Source organism: Vicugna pacos, chromosome 16 (genome assembly GCF_048564905.1).
Source record: "Vicugna pacos chromosome 16, VicPac4, whole genome shotgun sequence".
NCBI lineage: Eukaryota > Metazoa > Chordata > Mammalia > Artiodactyla > Camelidae > Vicugna > Vicugna pacos.
In genome coordinates, this window is record NC_133002.1 from 46,977,593 (window position 1) to 46,998,186 (window position 20,594).

The window sequence follows — 20,594 nt, forward strand, 5'->3', positions numbered from 1 at the left end:
AATTATAGATGACCAATCGGGAGCCTCGAGAGACTCGATTCTCTGCTGCGCCCTTCCGTAACGTGTTTGGATCTCGCATTCTGAGAGGCTCTTGCGCAGAGGCCGCGGCCTGTTTCCGTGGCAACAGGAAAGCGCGGGAATTACAGATTAATTGAAACCGCGTCTGCGCGGTATGAGCTTTCTGGACATAGGACGGTCTGAGGGGCTTTTCAGAGAACTGGGCCTCTGGGCCCGGGAAGCCAGGACACTTTGCTCTTGATAAAGGTGAGAGAACGTTGGGGAAAGGACAGGGGCCCACGGGGTGCTCCGAGGGACAGGTAGTAAACAGGTGTGGAGGGAAGGGGAGAGGTGACTCCTAAAGGCCAGCAAGATGCGTGTTATTTGGCAAAGGGCGGGAGGAAGATGGAACCTGAGAAGCCTAAGACGTTGAGTCTGGGGAAATCCTGGAGAGGGCGGCACTTTGTGGGTCGCAGGGTTGCAGGAAGGCGCTGAGGATAAGGGAGGGAGCAGGGTGTGCCCGAGAGGGAATCCTGATGGTAGAAACTGAAATGGGTCTTGAGGGCGACACCATGGTATAAAAAGACAGGCTGGTATATGTGAGAAGGGGACCCTGAGGGAAAAAGCGTGCAAGAATGTGTCTGGGAAGAGGAGGAAACAATTTTGTGGGAGGGAGAACCCTTAAGAACTGGATTCATATTCATTTCTGAGAAGGCACAAGAAGGAAGTAGAGGGGTGAGCCTCCCTAGGCATAGATGCTGCTGGCATGGTTGTGCCTGAAGAGGATCCTGAGATGATCCACCAGGCCAGTGGGCAATACTGGGGAAGAGCAGGGGTGGGGAGCGTTAATTGGTGTTGATTTTGATTTTAAGCGAGAAAAAAAAAACCAGCCAGGATGATTGAAGAAATCTGAGGCTACCACCACTCACCCAGTCACCCCACTGTGGCTTTCCCTTTCTTGGAGAAAGGAAAAGACCAAAAGGAGTAGTAGGAGGCTAGATGTGAAAAAATAGAGAATTTAAGTGGTTTTAATTACAAAAAACTTTTAGAATTTTTAAAAATAAGGCTTTTGTCATTAGTTCTATGGTTGGTATGATCTAAAGTATTCCAATCTTAAATGACACTTAATGAAACCAAGCTGTTGTTTCTATAAACCATTTAAGTGATTTATTTACATATGTATTTAAGTTCAACATGTTAAAATTCACTAGGACAGGAAGAAATGGATTTATCTGCAGATCGCATTGAAGAAGTACAAAATGTCCTTAATGCTATGCAGAAAATCTTAGAGTGTCCAATCTGGTAAGTCAAGCATTTATTAATTTGAGATTCTTCCTTGTATGATTTTATCCAATGCAAATGAATAGAATTGACCTTAGAAAGTAAAGAGAAAAAAATATTATGTCTATTAAAATTAAGCTGTTAAACTGAAGTGCTTTAGCAATTAAATTATTCATTTTTCTCCATTCCACTTCTCCCCTTCTCCCTCTGTCGCCTCAACGCACACAGTCCCGTCTTGAATGTCTGCACTGCTTGATTGGTTCTACATCGTGGCAGGAATCTGGTTTGGCTTAAGTGACATTTGGGCCTTTCATTCAACTCTATAACCAGCTTGATCACTTGGAATGGGCATAATTAATAATGGCGAAATAAAGTCACAAATGATTGGTGTCAGTGAGTGGGTAGGTCTTTGGGCGAAACTTTGGATGAAACTAACCCTGCATATTTAAATAAGAATACTGCAAGTCTCAGCCTTTAGCCAGTCTCTTAGACTTTTTGAGTGAGCATTTGTTTTTCTTCATCTATAAAATGAGGGGACTAGAATATTCAAGTTTTTTAAAAATTGAGATATAATTTACATGCAGTGAAATGCAGAGAGCTTAAGTGTACAAGTCTATGAGTTTGGATAAAGGTATATATCTGTGTAGCCAGTCAAGGTATAGAACATTTCCCTCATCCTAGAAAGCTATCTTGTGTGTATTCAGGAGCTCTTAACTTCCTGACCCTCCACAACCCGTGGAAGCCTATGGATAAAACTGTATTCTGATATAATTAGTTTCTTGTATAACTTTGTATTTTTAATTTTATGCATTTAAAAGCATTCCTCTGAGAAGAGGGTTTATGAGCTTCAGCAGCTGCCAAGGGAGGTCCATGGTACAACAAAGGTTATGAAACCCAAGCAGTCACTAGATGATCTCAATAGTATCCTTTTTTTTTTTTAAATGGAAGTACTTGAGATTGAACCCAGGACCTGGTGCTAAGCATGTGCTCTACCACTGACCTATACCCACCCCCAATGGTATCTCTTAAATCTGCAAAATAAATTAAAAACCATACGTCAGGCTTTCTTGATGAAAAGCCAGAAAGGAAATTTAGAAGAATTATTGTCTACCTTCTCCTCTTTCACTCTCTCTACTCTGGTCAGTCTGGCTTCTTAACTGCTCTTCAGACATGTGACATATTCTCTTGCCTCTGAGCTTTTCTGCTTGTTGCTCCCACTGCCTGGAATTTTCTTCCTCTGATAATTACATGGCTCACAAATCTTGATTGAAATACCATTTTTCAAAAAGGCAGACAATCCTAATTTAAAATTGTAAGGCAGGGAGGGTGTATCTGTCGTGGTAGAGTGCATGCCTAGCATACAGGAGGTCCTGGGTTCAATCCCCAGTATCTCTGTTAAATAAATAAATTAATTAATTAAACCTAATTACCTGCCTCCCCCCAGAAAAGGAATAAAAAAAAAAGGACTAAAAATAATACAAATAAATACAAATAAAAAATAAAATTCTAACACTCCCACCCCTAACACAGTCCTTATCCCCCTTTCCTACATAGTGCTTATTTTTCTTATTAGTATCTGACATTCTGTGTAATTTATTTATCCTTTTTCTCTATCCTCCACAGAATATAAACTCCTAAGGGCAGAAGTTTTTATTTGTTTTGTTTGCTTCCGTATCCTCAGTAGTTAGAACAGTACCTGGGACATAGTGGCCACTCATTAAATATTTCTTGAAGGTATTAAGTAATAAACTAAATTGGTTCTTTGATAGTTAAGTGGTTTTTAATATAGTGATAGTTAGCGGTGGGTGTTATTCAAAAAATAAATTAGAAAGTTGCACCTTCCTTTGTGCTTCGTGAAAGTTGTTTTTCATATTTGGAGTCAAATAAGTTTAAGATTAGAGAAAATGCAAGTGTGTGTTCAGAGAGAAACAAGATTTGTAAGTAACCTATCTTCCTCTCCCCTGCCCCTCAACATTTCAGCTAAACAAAAACCAGAGCTAAATGAGCTTTACAACCTAATTTATGAAACATCAGAGCCAGGGAAGCAGGAAATGACGATTGGGAAAAAATTACTTTTGAAAAAGCATAAAACTTACTTATGATAATTACAAAGAATGATCAAAAAGTCCTGAATACTTTGGCATTTGGGTCCATTTATTTTACATTTCCTTGGGATTCAGTAATAATAATACAATATTCTTTCTCATTCTGGCAAATTAAACCATCAATTAAAAAACTCAGGTACATAAAAATTAAAGATGTGAGAATGAAAGTTAATGCTAAATTTTCATTTTCAGTCAACTACTTATGTATTTTCCAGCTCATTATTTTTTTTAATCTGTTTTCTACTAGAAATAGACATAGGTTTTTAAATTAAAATTCTTCATGCTGGTCATTGTTAAACCTTAAAAATCATTTAAATGGGAAGTTCAAGGATGGGAATAATAACTAGTTCACCTTTTTTTTTTTTTAACATTGCCTAGAACAGTACAATTGTAGTTACGTCTTTTTTTTTTTTTTTTTTGGAGGGAAGGTAATTAGGTTTAGTCATTTATTTTTTGGAGGAGGTACTAGGGATTGAACTCAGGACCTTGTGCATGCTAAGCATGTGCTCTACCAGTTGAGCTATACCTTACCCCCTATGGTTATATCTTAATAACTGATTCCTGATTGTGACTGGAAACAGTGTTGCTTATGCTTACAGAGTTGGTTTCCAGCTTCTTCTAGCTCCTTTGTGGTCTCCTAAGCTAAAATTCCTTCTGCTGGCCTCTAAGTCACTATCAGTATTTCTTTCTTTTTTTTAAAGAAATTTATTTATTATTATTTTTTAATGGAGGTACTGGGAATTGAACCTAGGACCTCATCCATGCAAAGCACATACTCTACCACTGAGCTATACCCTCACTCCTAGGTATTTATTTCTGATAATTGGTAGTTCTTTCCAACTTTTTACACATGAATGTATAAATTCTTTGACTTTCAGAAGAGTTTGCTAGTATGTGTATCTTAGTGGGTGGCGGTTGTTTTTTGAACCTAACCTAGCTTCTTTCTACAATCACTTATCCATACTGGAAGCTCAAAATGCAGATATACAGTAGGCCTAAAATATTTCCTGGTTTGAAAAGTGTTTAATATATTTGAATCACCTTTATAGTAAACATTTACTCTCATCAGAACCTAGAAGAGGAACATTTTAATTTTTTCCTTTTCACTCCCATTCCCGCTTCATGCTTTTCCTTCAACAGTCATTACCTTTTTACATATTGGAGTTTTCATCTGTTCAAAGTTTGTGTTTACAGTATGTTTGTATAGCTTGGATTTTAATTACCATACTGAAATATAATTATTTCAGAATTGAGTCAGTGGTGAGAATGAAAGCCATCTGGTATCATAGCTAAATCCAATTTCTCTTTTACTGAGAATTTCTTTTGATATGTAGCCTATCTGAGGAATAATGATTTAGTAACAAATCAGACTTCTCTTTGTCCAGTTGTTTTCCTTTTTAAAAATTGTATTCAGTCCCAGTGGTAATACTGACATTGGTACAAGTCATCTCAGATTGTAACAAGTGGCATTTTATTTTATTCTCACAATAGCCTAAAGAGACTGGGAGAGTGGGTGATAGAGAAGGAAACTGAGGAGCAGCTAGAGTGCTTGGTCTGAGATCACTCTGCTAACAAAAAAAGAGAACTGGTGGTAGAAACGCAGCCTTTTGACTTTGGTATTTTTCTTTTTATTGCCATGTGCCGCATCAGAAACCCCACGATTGCAAGGGTTATGTTACCAAAACCTTCACAAGAGCCTATTGTCCCCCAGCTTTTCTTGTGATCCTGTTCCAGAAAGTTAAACATTTAATGAACCACATTCCTGTCACACACGCACACAGCGTACCTGTTCTTTGATGTCCTGCCTGAACTTTACCAAAAATCAAGCTTCTGAAGTTCTTGCTCATTCAGAATAAATACTGGAGACTTAAAATAGCCTGTGGTTCCTACCTGCTCAGGCTCCCAGTTACCTCTTCTGCTATTACCTCCTCCCGGATCCTTCTGCTCTAGACCCTCACTATCCTTCAGAAATGCTGGGCATGGTCCTGCTCAGAGTCTGTCTTCTCTGTACCTGTTGCAGCAAAGTGTGTTACAGCTCAGTGTTATAACTCAGTTGTAATAGCAACCTGGATCCGGGCAAGAGACCAAGCAGCACTCGGAGGGTTGGAGAACTCAGGTTTATTACGCCAGCGGGCCCAGAGGAGTTAATACTCCAAGCTCTGGACCCCGTCTATAGGTTTACACAGGCTTTTATAGGCTACCAGTCTAGACTTTGCAACATTTTGTAACATCATATGGAAATAAGGTATAACAAAGGTGACTAATTAGGAACAAGCTTTGTAGAAATGGACCAATCAGGAGTTAGCTCAGGGAACCAATAGAATCTTAGGGATAAGTTCTGCTTTCCTAGAAGTAAGCCGTTTCAGAGTTTAAAAAGAGATAATGTCGCAGGACTAGGGAAATGAATGGTGCTGGCAGGAGGGTAGTGGCCCTGCCTGGGGGTCCTGCTGTCTTTTTCTTGGGGCTTCCCACCTCATTCCTTCTGCTGGAATGTTCTTCCCCAACTGTTGCACAGCTTGCTGTCCACCAATATCACCTTCTCAGTGAGGCCTTTCCTGACCACCCTGTATATACCTCTCCCCCAACACTGCACTTCCTACCCGCTCACCCCAAATGCTTTTTGAAAGCCAGTTTATTTTGTAGTTTTAGCCAAAAAGTGCCCTTTTTTTGGTCATTGAATTCATCTAGGATTCATAATTTTTTTTATACAATAAATTGCTTTAAAAAAAAATGGGTTGGCTTTCTGGTTGGATTTCAGGTCATATGTGATTAAGACCAGAACTCTTTTTCAGTAGTTGATTTTCCTAATTTTTTTTTTTTTAAATACAGACAGGTGTTACATTTATAGCTGCCTGCTTAAATTCTGTCATATTTCACTTCTAGCCTTCTAGTGCGGCAAATCGTGTTTTACTTTCAGTTAAGCATTGGTAATGGAGTATTTGGTAATACTAGGAAATAATTCTGTAATTGAGTTTTACACTCATCACATATAGATCATTCCTCATCTGTAATGTGCCCCAAATGCAGCTTCGTTTTCCAGATACCTTGATGCAGAATAAAATATTTCATCCTCGGGTGCAAAAAAAAAAATGTGCTTTATTTTTTCTTTTCAGCATGTATTCCTATATATCCTTGTTTATTTCTCAATCAGCTGTCTACCACAACTAGAATATAAGTTCTATGAGGGCAGGCTTTATTTTGTTCACTGTTGTATTTCCGTCTCCAAGAACAGTGCTTGCACGTAGTAGGTGCACAATAAATATTTGTAATATTAGTAAATGAATTAATCTCAGGAGAACCTTGTGATTTTGTGGTTAGACGGGTAGGGATGAGGAATTGGGTGATATATTTTCTTTTCTGAAGATTTTAACATTTTTCTAAGTTTATTTATTATTTTCTAAGTTTTCTTCAGTAAGTATTTATTACATTGCTCTTAGAAAGTAGTCACGTAATAAAAGTACACAGTACCATCTGTAAAATGTTCTTGCCAAAAAACTGAACCTGATTTTGATCGAGCCTATAGGTCTAGTTTACAGAAAATAGAGGTTAGAGGGACAAGTTAAACCACATCATAGGGTTACAGTCAGCAAAATTTAGAATGTGGGCAATTCTACAGGCCAAATGACAGGAAGGGGAAATCTATGGATTAAAAGACGCTTGAAACATATCAACCAAATGCAGTGTGGATCTTGTTTGGATCCTGATTTAAATGAATTTAATTATTAAATTTTTATGAGATAGGGAAACATTAATTGTATGTTATATGGTATTAAGGAAGTTATTTTTCAGGAGTAATAATGGTTTCATGGTTATAGTAAAAGAAGTCTATCTTTTAAAGATATGTTCTGAAATATCTATAGATGAAATGATACGATGGCTGGGATTTATTTTAAAATAATCTGGGCTTTGGGTGGGTGTTGGTATGGATGAAATAGAATTGGCTGTGGTTGATAATTGTTGAAACTGGGTGATGGTACATGGAGTTCATTTTACTATTTTCTTTGTGTAAATGTTTGAATTTTTCCATATTAGGAAATTAAAAATAAAAAGGCAATCATATACCAGAAAAAAGTGCTGTGAGGGAATCCAGAAGAATACAAGAAGTTTTTCTCTTTGTGGAGCTTAAAGTTTAGTTAACATATTGGATATGCATCCACAATGATAGCTTTAAAAAGGTATCAGTGAGGGGAGGGGGGTGGGAAGGGACAGACTGGGATTTTAAAATGTAGAATAGATAAACAAGATTATACTGTATAGCACAGGGAAATATATACAAGATCTTGTGGTAGCTCACAGCGAAACAAAAAATGTGACAGTGAATATATGTATGTTCATGTATAACTGAAAAATTGTGCTCTACACTGGAATTTGACACAACATTGTAAAATGACTATTACTCAATAAAAAAAATTTAAAAAAATAAATAAAAAGGTATCAGTGAAAACTATGAAGTAGTATCAGCCAATTTTGTAAATGCCAAAGATAATATAGAGTATTTAAAAGAAAATATTCTGTTTTGACATCCAAAAGCTTAGTGAGAGTAAAAATCATATAGTTACATTTTTGGCTCCGTGTACAGCAGACATTTAATAAATTATTGAATGAACTTAAAGCCTTACCTTAACTCAGTTGTAGCAGCTTAAAGTTGAACTTTTTTAGTAAGAATCAATTTATTTTTAAATGAATTATTGAGCTTCATTTCTTTTCTTTTTTTTTTTCCCTCCCCTTCTAGTCTGGAGTTGATCAAAGAACCTGTTTCCACAAAGTGTGACCACATATTTTGCAAGTAAGTTTGAATGTTTTATGTGGTTCATTATTAGCTTTTGTGCTTATCCTTCATAATACAGGAAACCCCTAACTTTATTGAAGCTTTAGCTTCTTCAGTTATATGAAAAAGAATCATAAGTTGCTTGCAGCCATAATTCCTGGTAAAATATTGGCATATTTATCTAGTGATATAAAAAGATATGAAATCACTTTGAGCAGCTGTTTGATTTTTGTGTCCATGGATGAAAGCAGATTGCAAGTAATTGCAAAATAAGCAAATTGTGTTTCAACCTTTCCAGTTTCTTTTTTCTGTTCATTTCCGCATGTCCTGCTTTCTCCTGTCTAAGGTTCAGTGTTTGCTTGCTTCATAATCTTTGTGAAGGTAGGAAAGGATCTGATGTCAGTTTACATTTAGGTTAAAATTCATTCATATCAATGATTCAAGTTATATTTACATTTTTAAGGCTCTTGCCCTTTGAGATGCATATGTTTCTTAATAGAAAAATTTCAGGAAAAGTTTGGTAGTAATTGTGTGGATCAGGGGGTTTTCTCCTTTCCCTGATGTTAAGCTATGATTGAGACTTGTCTTGAATGCCAACTAATTTGTTTTTTAATATTTTTTTCTTTTTTAATTGGGAAGGCAAGCCATATCCATGGCATTGAGTTTACTAGCAAAAAGGTTGTATGTTGCAAAGTATTTTTCCCTCCTACCTCAAAACTCCTGCCTCCCTAGAAACAACCACAGTTATCAATTTCTTGTGTATCCTCTAAAGAATTTTTTAATTTCAGGGTTCTTAACTTGGGATTTGTGAGTAGTTTTCATGAATTTCCTATAATTATATTGAATTTTAAATTCAGTTCTGTTAAAAAAAAAAACTATGGGCATGTACAGTTTTCTGGGCAGTTCATAATTTCCATCAGCTTAGAATGTTTTTATAACCTAACAAATGTGAAGAGCTTCTGCATTAAGGCTAATGAGGGCTGGCTGAAGCCAAAGGAAACCTGTTCCCTTTGGAGGGATATCCTCCAAGCAGAAGTCTGCCAACTGGCTGGCCTCTTCCTTCCTCTGAATTTTACCTTCTTCCTATTCATCTGCCCCAACAAGGATCCAGAGCCCATTTCCCCTCTCTCACCTCTTTCCTAGGTACCTCGCTGGCCTAGATCTGTTCCCAACAATTTTCTTTTCATTCCTCAGGCCCTTCTTCCTTGTCAGGTGCCAAGGCAGCACAGCTTTATCTCTGCTTAAAAAGTTTTTAGATTTGTGGCCTTTAAAGGGAAGCTTCTCAAACTATCAGTCATATAGGACCAGTTTCTTCATAGAGTGATACATTTGTGAAACAAAATTTTAAAGTCCTAGTATTTAAAAGGTTACAGATAGCTGAATGCTAGCCTTTTAGGCAGAATCCTTTTTTTTTTTTTTTTTTTTTTTTTTTTTTTAGTGGAGGTACTGGGAAATGAACCCAAGACCTCGTATGCGCTCTACCACTGAGCTATACCCAGCCCCTAAAGGCTAACCTTTTAAATGCTGGGACTTTCTCTGTTTCTTGATGAGAATCTTTCTGAAATGTACCATATGCTTTCCTGTCACCTTGAATAATGAATATACAGTATTGTAGTAAAGAAGAAATTAAATTAAGAATATTCATTACTTTGAGAGCGTATAGAAGAAGGCGATTACAGGCAGAGAAAATAATCTGAGCAAAGGTACAAAGAGAAGAATGTATTTAGGAAAAAGAAACTAACTTTTCATGTGTGTATAGGAGGTTTATTAGAAGAGGGAGGAGTCCTCAGAGGGGAGATGATATTTATAAGAGAGAGAAGGTCCAGGAGAGGCAGAATGGAATGGAAATAGAAAATGGATGCAAGAAAGAGAAATAACTGTTATTCATAAACACTATTGAAGAAAAAGGAGAGTAATTCTACAGAAAGATTTTGAGGCGTGGCAGGGGTAGCTGAGATAGTTTGAACTCAGTGAAGTTGGAGGTGAAGACATCTGTTAAGATTGAGAGAGTTAAAGTAGGCAACTGGAGGAGAGTGAGAAAGGCTTGCAATTCCTAGTATGGAGAATATGACAAGCAGAAAAGCCAGCTATTTTTTAAATTATATATTAGAATTAAGAGTAATACTTTAGAATGCTTAAGTATAATGCCCATGTGGTAGATCAACTTTTTCATGAAATATCTTCCATAATACCTTTATAATCTCAAGAACACCTTGATCTATAAGATGAGAAAGCTGGGAAAAATACTCCTAAGCATTAATTGTATTTTCTTAGGGTGGACTGTAATTGCTAACAATAAAACAGCTTTATTGACTGGAGTAAGCCTATAGTTCTGAAATCTTTCATGAGATATATAGAAAGTACAATAGTACCAGTTTTGAGAATATTACTTAAGCCATTCATTCATTAGCTTGCAGTTTTCAAACAACAAATGAAATGTTGTTTCAGTCTTTTTGGAAGATCTAGAGCTACATTGTCCAAAGAGGTATATAATATGAGCCATAAATCTAACTTAAATTTTCTAGTAGCCACATTACTAAAAAGCCTTTTTTAAAAGGTGAAATTAATTATAGCTATATATTTTAACCCCATTATGACTAAAATTTTATCATTTCAAAATATAAAAATATTGAGATACTTGACATTTTTTGTAGTTAGTCTCTGAAAGCCTGTGTTTTTCCATATTTACAGTACATCTAAGTTCAGGCTAGCCACATTTCAGGTTCTCAGTAGTCACATGTGACAGCTGTATTGAACAACGCAGCTCTAGAAACCTGCTACTCAGAGTGGGACTCATGGATCTGCAGCTACCACATCACATGGGAACTTGCTAGAATCTCAGCCCTAGTCTAAACCTACTGAATCAGAATCTTCATTTTAACAAGATCCTCAAGAGGTTCTTATACACATTAATGTTTGAGAAGTAGTATTCTGGAATGATGACCTTCCTGTACACTTATTTGGAGGATAGTAAGAGGGACCAGGCCAAGGATGGCTGAGGTCTAAATACCAGACAGACCAAGTAAATCAAGTCTTGAGGTAAATTAACTAAGGAGATCTGGATAAAAGGTGAGTCAGTGTCAGGGAGGTTTGATGGCTGGATACATTAGTTCATAGTATCAGGTAATTATCAGTTAGTGGGTTAGTATGTCAGAGGTCCAGAAATAGGCAAGAGATGGATAATCTAGCAAGCAGATTGAACATAGTCTGTTAGGAATCTAGTAGCAGAAATGAGAAGTTCAGGGTGGTGGTTATAAGGGAAGAAAAGTGTCAGGGACCCAGCCATAGGAGGCTGAGGGTTAGATGTCAGATTCTTGTTGTTAGGAGACAAGAGCCTTGACCCATGGAACTGGGATATTGGGCAAGGAACTTAGGCAGAATCTCCCAGATGAAGAGCTAAAGATAGATTCTTAATTGTTGGAACTGAAGTCCAAACCAGAGGTTTGATCAAGAAAATAGAGCCTTATATATAGAAACTGATAAGACTTGGTGGGACCAGCAACATAAGTTGATGCTGAGATGCTAAGCTATAGAGCTCTCAGGGTCTTTATTTCCCTTAACAAGGGGCCATATTGGTCCATTATCTGAACTCTGTTGACAGGATTCCAGGGAGCCCAGTATAATTGTGCGTAGCCACAAGTCAGCCCGCCTTTATTTTGCCTAGACTTAGAACTGTTAATTTGTTTCTTCCTGCCAGGATAGACTTGGACAAGCAACTCAAAATTAGATGTTTCCGTAACTTGTTAAACTGTTCAGTGTGTAGATGTGCTCAAAAATGAGTACTCTGAAAAGTCCCCCAAACTAGTTTGTGGCACTGTGATTTTATTATTCTCCATCAGCTTTTTAAAGCTGAAGCTGCCCTTCAGAAAACATACTTCATTTGCTCTAAAAATGTATTGCCTTTCCTTAAGCATAGGGCTTTAGAAATCCAAGAAGCCTAAAACTTGTCTCAGACCTTTTCACTGAAAACCTTGTGCATACCTTCTATATGTGTTCTCATTTAATTGGTGCGTCACATAGATTCCTCAGAGCTCTAAAACAGAATTTAATCAGTTTTCTTCTGGGCCCTGAAGATATGCCAATGGTCTATTGATCTGTCAATATTTTCCTTAACTCAGTTTTTTTTCCCCAAGTCATGTACAAGTTCATTTTCTCTTCTGAGTTTAGTTTATAACCTTTATGCATCTATTCTTTTTCTAGCATAAAGAAAGATTGGAACTCATCTTGGTTGGTTTCTAGTACATACCTGGTTCCCCTGCGTTATTTATGTAATTATTGTGCAGGCTACCACATCTATAGCTTAGCTTGTCACTCTGTAGCTTAGCTATTGTATTCCGTAGTGCTATATTTAGAGAATTCCCTCCCTACCCCTACTCTGAATTGTTGAATTGTACCATTTGCCAGTGTAATGCGTTGATACCTCCTAGAGTCATTATGGTAGAATACAAGTAGTATCTGCATTTTCTCAAGGAGTGGCAGGTTCTACTCTGTGACTCTTTAAAGGGACTTTATATACAATATAGGTAGCTTTTGACACCCCTGTCCTCTAAACTGCAGAGTTGTTGTTGAGTGCAGCATGGTAGTTAAAGCATCTGTGTATGTGTCGGTGAAGATGCACCCTTTGGTCTCCTTGGCCAAACCTATGTACATTTACTTTCTCTGGAAAGACCATGGGCTTTGCTGCAGTTCAATCCTGTATCCAGTATCACTTTTACTGCTTGGTTACTGTGCAATCTGGGAAAGTCTCTACTGTAAAATGAACATAGTATTTCAGGGTTGTGTGGACTGAGAGAGAGGAATGCATGTTAAAGGACCTGGCCAGTAAAAAGTGCTTTCTAAGTGTCTGCTGGTTTACCGTTCCCACTGCCTTTTTAGCTCCCTTTATCTTTTCTCTCCTGGCTCTCCTCAGTGTCATTATCTTCTCTCTACTCTGTTCCCCCATCACCTCCCTTGCCATATTGTTATGTTCTTTATAATGTCAGGGATTTTATTTTGCTTTTCCACTGAATTCTTTGTATCTAGAATAATACTGGACATGTAATAAATATTGGTTGTATGAATGAATCACTGCTTTTAATTGTCATCACCAAGGCTGCTTCTACCACTCTTTCCTTTTTTCCTTTCTGCCTCTCTTTGCTCTTGAGTCTTTTGTCTTCTTCCCAATGTAACATTGATCTTTATAGACACCACCAGCCAATGGCATCAGTATTTTCCTTTGTTAAGGAAGCTGACTCATTAGAATATGTTGCATATGATCTTCAAGTCTTCTTAGCCATGTTCATTATCTAAGACGACTAACAAAGTTCTAAATCCAGCCATTCTAAAACCCTGTGTTTCAGAAGGCTGGAGCCTCCTTCATTCCTTAGATGTCTGGTCAGCAGCTTTATGTTTATGACAGACACTAAGTTATGTCAAGATTGTGAATATAAAAATGAGCAAGTTTTCTCCCTTGAAGTTTTTTAAAAAACATTTTTATTGAGATATAGTTTACATGCTATAAAATCCACCCATATAAAGTGTATAATTCAGGTTTTTTTTAAGTATATTCAGAGTTGTGCAACAATCACTACAATCTACATTTAGAACATTTTCATCACTCTGAAAAGAAACCCTGTAAAGAAACCATTAGGAGTTACTCTCCATTCCTACTTCCTCTTAGGCAACCACAAATTTACTTTCTACCTCTATAGATTTGCCTGCTCTGGACTTTTCATATAAATGGAATCATACAGAATGCAGCTTTTTTATGTCTGGCTTCTTTCACTTAGCATAATGTTTTCAAAGTTCATCTGTATTGTAGCTTATTTCAGTGCTTCATTCTTTTTTATGGCTGAATAATATTCTGTTATGTAGATGTACCACATTTTGTCTATTCATTAATCAATTGGTAGACATTTGAATGGTTTTTGCTTTTTGGCTGTTATGAATAATGCTGCTATGAACATTTGTGTACAAGTTTTATGTGGACTTATGTTTTCATTTCTCCTGGGAAGAAACCTAGGAGTAAAATTGTAGAGTCACATGGCAATAACTCTTTTAACATTTTGAGGAACTGCCAAACAGTTTCTGAAGTGGCTGCATTGTTTTATATTTCCATCAGCAATGAATGAGGATTTTAATTTCTCCAAATCTTCTCCAATACTTATTATTATCTATCTTTCTGATAAGAGTCATCCTAGTGGGTGTAAAGTGGCATCTCATTGTGGCTTTGCTTTGCATTTGCCTAATGACTAATGATATTGAGCATCTTTTCATGTGCTTATTGACCATTTGTATATCTCCTTTGGAGAAAATATCTATTCAAATCCGTTGCCCATTTTTTAAATTGGGTTATTTCTGTTTTTTTTGTTGTTGTTGTTTGTTTGTTTTTTACTAAGCTTTAAGAGTTCTTTATATATTCTGGATACAAATCACACCAGATATATGATTTGCTAATATTCTCTCCTATTCTGGGGACTGTCCTTTCACTTTCTTCATGGTATTATTTGTATATAAATGGATACATTGGACAAAAACAAAAGTTTTTAAGTTGGATATAGTCCAGTATATCCATTTTTTTCTTTGGTTGCTTGTGCTTCTGGTATTTGTTTATTTATTTTAAAAAATCACTGCTTAACCCATGGTCACAAAGATTTATAGTTTAGTTCTTACATTTAGTTTTGTGGTCCATTTTGAGTTAATTTTTCTGTGTTGTGTGAGGTAGGAGTCCAGCTTCATTTTTTTACGTGTGGATGTCTAGTTGTCCCAGCACTGTTTGTTGATAAGACATTTTTTTTTCGTATAATTGTCTTGGTGCTGTTGTTGAAAATCAATTGTCCATAGACATACAGGTTTATGTCTGTACTCTCAATTTTGCTCCATTCTTGTATATGTCTATTCTTATGCTAATACCACACTCTCTTGATTACTGTAGCTTTTGTATTGAGATGCTGAGTTTTTAAACTAATTATAATCATTTAACTTGAACTATTTACCATTTATGTCTGATTATGCACCATGAAATAATTATGAGTATATCATTAAATGTGCCATATTAACTTCTAATAAGTTTTATTTGATCATGACAGGAAGCCATATGCGTGTAAGTTTGGTTTTCATAGATCATTGCTTATGTTGTTCGGTTTTCTGCTTATGCAGCATCTAAAAACAATTAAAGAAAGCCATTGGTTGTGATTCATCTGCCATTACCTTTAAAATGGCTCTTAAGGGCAGTTGTGAGATTATCTTTTCATAGTTATTTGCCTTCTGAATATTATCTCTGTAAAAAATGAAGTAACTTGAGTAGTTCTTTTCATTCTTTATCATTTATAGATTTTGTATGCTGAAACTTCTCAACCAGAAGAAAGGGCCTTCACAGTGTCCTTTGTGTAAGAATGATATAACCAAAAGGTACATAATTTGGGTAGTTGATGGGAGGTTGGAAGTGACAGCAGTAGGAAAAAGTAGAAATTCCTTAATAGCATAGCTGGTGTTCCTATCAAACCAATCATCAGTAGAAAAGCATATAAAAGGGTGTTTAGCTGACAGAGTAAATTATTTCTAAAGTCATTTTCCTGAAAGTTTTATAGTCTATCTGCCTTATACAGGTATTAGCAATTTGTTGCCTTTTTCATATACTTTTGAACGATGCAAGAACTTGCAATCTTGTCTAACATAGGACTGTGTCACCTGTCCCCATTGTCCTGATGTTCCTCTGGCCAGGATATAAGTTCTCTTAGGGCACTGGTTTAATCTGTCTCAATCAGCACTGTTTTTCCAATGTTTGGCAGATAGTAGTCACTCAGATATTTAAAGGAATAAATACATTATATTGTCCTACAACTTTTCTAAACCAAAATATCTTTTGGGCCATTGTTATCTGTCTGTGATTTTAAAATAATGTAATCATCATTTGGCAGAAATCCCTGAGAGCTAGAAGTGGGAGATTGGGTGGATGGGGTTCAGATGTTAAGAACAGTTAAGTTCTCTGTGTAGTGGATGTGTATCTCCTATGGATTCAAAGAACTATTATTTTAGATAGCTGTAGGCTTTTGGTAGGCTTGAATGGCAAAAAGAATTATGAAAACAAACAATACTGCTACACAGTTTATTCTAATGTCAGTGATGTTTTGATTTTAGCATAATGTCACTAATAGGCTCTGTTCTTTGAATATAATCTTTTTTTTTTTACTGTTGCTGCATCTTTTTAAAATTTGTTTACATCTCTTCCCTTATTTTAGTATCCTTAAAAAGTTGATAATCATTTACTAAGTGTGTCTTTCAAACAATTTACTTTCAGAAGCTTACAAGAAAATACAAGATTTAGTCAGCTTGTTGAAGAGCTGTTGAAGATCATTCATGCTTTTGAGCTTGACACAGGATTGCAGTGTAAGTGTTACATAACCCCAGGGGCCAGTCCTCAAGTGGCCAGCTATTAAAATGGAAGTTTGCACAATTCTTGTATATGAACAGGTGATAAGACCTTTTGATCTAAGTTAATTTTACCTCCTTATCTGTAATCTATTTTTTAAATCATTTTAAACCACTGCCCTCACACTTCATTTTATCCATCCTAAGATGCACATTTTTCACATTTTCACATCTCTGAAATTGGGAGCAATTTACCATCACTGGTGTGTCATTGTTTAATTCAGTGTGTTTCCCTTTTTTAGTGGTACAGAAAATAATGGTGCATTTTACATCATTGGTGTCTTAGTTTGGGTGAAACACATTTGTTAGTATTGAAGTGGAAAAAAAGGAATAGGAATAGCTTTGGCAATCTGTGTGTTTGTCTCCTAGGAGTAGAATTTCAAAGTTGTTTTTTGTTTTTTTTTAATTATAGGCAACCTTTAATGCATTCTTAATAATACAACAAAGAGCACACACAGGATTTCTCTTGGTTCTTTGGTCACAATTAATGCATGTTTTTCTAATTGCAAAAATGTTTTCCCTTGTAATTCACAGTTGCAAATAGTTACAACTTTTCAAAAAAACAAAATATCTCTCCTGAACACATAAAGGAGGAAGTTTCTATCATCCAAAGTATGGGCTACCGAAACCGGGCCAAAAGACTTCGACAGAGTGAACCTGAAAATCCTAGCTTGGTAAAGCCATTTTTGTGTATTCTGGTAACATCTCTTTATTGAGCATTGTGAACTAATGTGTGTGCTAGATGCTTGTGGATTTATATAAAAAGTCAGTCAACAAAGTGAGATGGTAAATTAAGTGGTTGAACAAGAGAGGAGTTTGGTGGCTGGGGGTATAGCTTAGTGGTAGAGCACATGCTTAGCATGCATGAGGTCCTGGGTTCAATCCCCAGTACCTCCATTAAAAATAAATAAATTAAAATTTAAATTAAAAAAATTTAAATTAAAAAAAAAACAAAAACGAGAGAGGAGTTAAGAGAAGGTGCATGTAGCTAGTGTGGGCAAGAGAGACCTTACAGGCCCTTCCCCTGCTTTAGTGCTTTATCCGTTCCAACGCTTGTCCAAAATAGTCACAAGGACACTTAATAGTTTTAAGCTTCTCAGTTTTTAAAATAACCATCTTATGGCAATTCTCCAGGCTTGAGGAAATATCTTCTATTTTATTTCCTTTGGAAAGTTGCCTGAAAAAAAAATCAGTTTTTAACATTTGAAAATTGCTTCAACTTAAAAGTGTAATTGTCAAAGAAAATGCAGAGATTTGTTCATAGTTATTCATATGTAAATGAATGATAAAGATCTTAAAAATAATAGTTCTCATAGTACCAGCATTCATTTTTCAATAGAGGTTGAAGGGCTCAAAAAGAAGAAGGAAAGCTTCATCAAAGTAGTGTTGGGTTTTTAAATGTTCTTTGCTGTACTGAATATTCTTACGATTGCTGAGTTTTTAATTTTCATTTATCCTTTGTAAAATTTACTTAATCTTAGTTCCACCCCTGTTATCAGATGTGATTGGAAATGTGTACCAAATGAATCTCATTCCCTTTCTATACTATAATATAAAGTATTAACTTCAAAATATGCTTTCCTTATCCTTAAAAATATTACACGGATAATACATACTTAGTTTAGAAAAATTTAGAACAACAGAGAGAGGGAAAAGTATTCAAACCACACATAACTCATACATTCTGGTATGTAGTTTGCCAAGTATTTTTTTCAAGTTGTCATAAATTTTAGCTAATTGATTATGGTCTGTTTGTTTCCATGGCCTTGAGCTTCTCTTAAGGAAGAAAAGCACAAAACTAGCCATTAATTAGTTGATCGTTTTTCACTGTACTGCTTAGCAGGAAACCAGTCTTGGTATCCAACTCTCTAACCTTGGAATTGTGAGATCTCTGAGGACAAAGCAGCAGACACAGCCTCAGAATAAGTCTGTCTACATTGAGCTGGGTAAGAGTCTCAGATTTTTAAATTTAGAGTAATAGTTACTGGGTTCTTTGAGAGTTTTACTAAAACCTTGGTTATAATTTATGCAATGGCTGGGAGCTTTAGGAAGTGAAAATTATTAAAATAATTTTACTACTCTTATGGTGTGTTATAAATAATGTAAAAGATTCAGATCTCGCCTTGGAGAACCTTACTTTATAAAGAGAGCAAAAGAAAGGATGTCTGGTTGTAAGTTTGTATAAATACACTCTGGAAAGATGGAGAGAAGGGACAAAAAGAACTTGATGTGTGGGCTACAGCATTTGGAGGGATCTAACATAAATTGTACTAGACTGGAAATAATTTTAAGAACAGCTGAGCTCAGTTCAAACAAGTCTATGTCTTCTCCTTTAGAATATATTTATAATTGAAAAGAGTGGCCCTCCTTTGGGCTTCCAAGCACCACCATACGTTTGCCATAGCACTTACCAGATTTCTCTTGTAATTACTTGTATGTCTTTTCCTCTTTCAAAAAGATCATAAGTTCCTAGACAACAAGTGATGCCTCATAAAAATAATCAAAGTAATTATAATAGAGATTATTTAGGAGCACTTACTGTAGTCCAGGCACTGTTGTGTTTTACTTGTATAATTCATTTAAGATGCATGACAGACGGTGGTTACTATTGGACTTATTTTACAGATGAGGAAATCAAGGCACAGAGCGGTTGAGAAATTTTGCCAAGGTTGTAAAGCTAGTAAGTGGCAGAGCCATGATTCAGACCTGGAAATTCTGGCTTCAAAGCCTGTGCCTACAACCACTTCTCTGTATTGTCTGACATATCTATAGATCATTGTGCCTGCCATATAGTGGATGCTCAGTAAATATTTCTTGGATGAATATCTGTTTTGCAAGTACAGTTTAACACTTTTGATAAAAATCCTTTTATTCATTTGTTATTTGGGGAATTTTTTTTAGGATCTGATTCTTCTGAAGATACAGTTAATAAGGCAAGTTATTGCAGGTGAGTCAAAGAGAGCCTTTTTCTGTAAAGCTGGCATTTTTACACTTAGTTAATATTAAGGATTGGAATTTAGGCTTGAATCATGGCATTGGAATAGATCTTAAAGATCATCTGCTATAATCTCATTTTATAGCTGAGAAAAGACCCTTTTTGTTTGTTTGGTTTCTTAATAAAGAGTTTGAAAGTGTTTAAAGTTACAGTAGAATTCTGTGCAGACTTGCTTCCAGCAGATAGTCATGCTCTGGCTTAGTTCCTTGTGTATGGTAGTGCTGACAACAGTGGTAATTGTGACTGTTGGAAATACTAGATTTTTTCATTTTCAATTCTTTCCTTCCTCTGTTCTTTTAATTCCGTCTGTTCCTCCAACGTTGTCTACATAAATTAAACCATATCTACAAGCAGTCCCCAACTTGGTTACCTGTCAAACTGCTTTCCTTAGGAATTGTTGCTTGACCCTAAGATCCACGATGGCTTAGTCTAAACTATGATGGTGTCATTGCCAATCAGATTTTGTTTGCAAATGACTTTTTCCTAATCTCTCAACTGGAAGAAAATGGTTTTTAGCCTGATAAAGAAGCACAGAAGGCAGTGTCGCAAAGTGGTGCGTTCTTTGCGTTCTGCTGGAATGTCAGTCCCATTCCAGGGCTCCCTTTGTTTAGATATCTTTGCTCTTGTATTCTCATTGAGATACACTTTAAGTTTTGTTAGTTTTTTCTTCACTCTCTTTTAGCTATTGTTTGGTTGTTGTTTAAATTTTGGTTCTCTTTTGTATGTCCACAGAGCAATGTTCTGTACTATTGCTCTGATTTTTGTGACTGTATGTTCTCAATCTTTGACCATTTCATTTTCACTAGAAGTTGCTAAAGGAGAACACAGATTTCAGAAAGTGAATCAAATCGATCAGCTTACTGCAGCTTTACCTAACTCATTTTTCCAACTGTGTGAGCATATAGCTAATGTTTCTCACTAAAGCTTCTGCTTTTCCCTATAGTGTGGGAGACCACAAATTATTAGAAATCACCCCTCAAGGAACCAAAGCTGAAACAAGTTTGAATCCTGCAGAAAAGGGTAATGGCAAATCTTCCAA

The 20,594-nt window shown here is 36.1% G+C and overlaps 1 protein-coding gene and 1 non-coding gene across 3 annotated transcripts in view; both read left to right on the plus strand.

The window, feature by feature from the left end:
• Window positions 1-85: 85 nt before the first annotated feature.
• Window positions 86-20,594, plus strand: part of BRCA1 (BRCA1 DNA repair associated) — a 53,177-nt gene continuing 32,668 nt past the window's right edge. The window contains exons 1-9 of one of the 2 annotated variants that reach the window (XM_006199189.4): window positions 86-264; window positions 1,209-1,299; window positions 8,116-8,169; window positions 15,463-15,540; window positions 16,430-16,518; window positions 17,095-17,234; window positions 18,401-18,506; window positions 19,462-19,507; window positions 20,499-20,575. In XM_006199189.4, coding sequence (XP_006199251.2) covers window positions 1,220-1,299; window positions 8,116-8,169; window positions 15,463-15,540; window positions 16,430-16,518; window positions 17,095-17,234; window positions 18,401-18,506; window positions 19,462-19,507; window positions 20,499-20,575 — 670 coding nt within the window. In that variant the 5' untranslated portion in view covers window positions 86-264; window positions 1,209-1,219. The remainder of the gene's footprint in view (window positions 265-1,208; window positions 1,300-8,115; window positions 8,170-15,462; window positions 15,541-16,429; window positions 16,519-17,094; window positions 17,235-18,400; window positions 18,507-19,461; window positions 19,508-20,498; window positions 20,576-20,594) is intronic. The other variant, XM_031685505.2, reaches the window with a different exon arrangement.
• On the plus strand, window positions 17,386-17,457 carry TRNAA-AGC (transfer RNA alanine (anticodon AGC)). The gene has a single exon. It is a non-coding gene; the product is annotated as a tRNA-Ala (tRNA).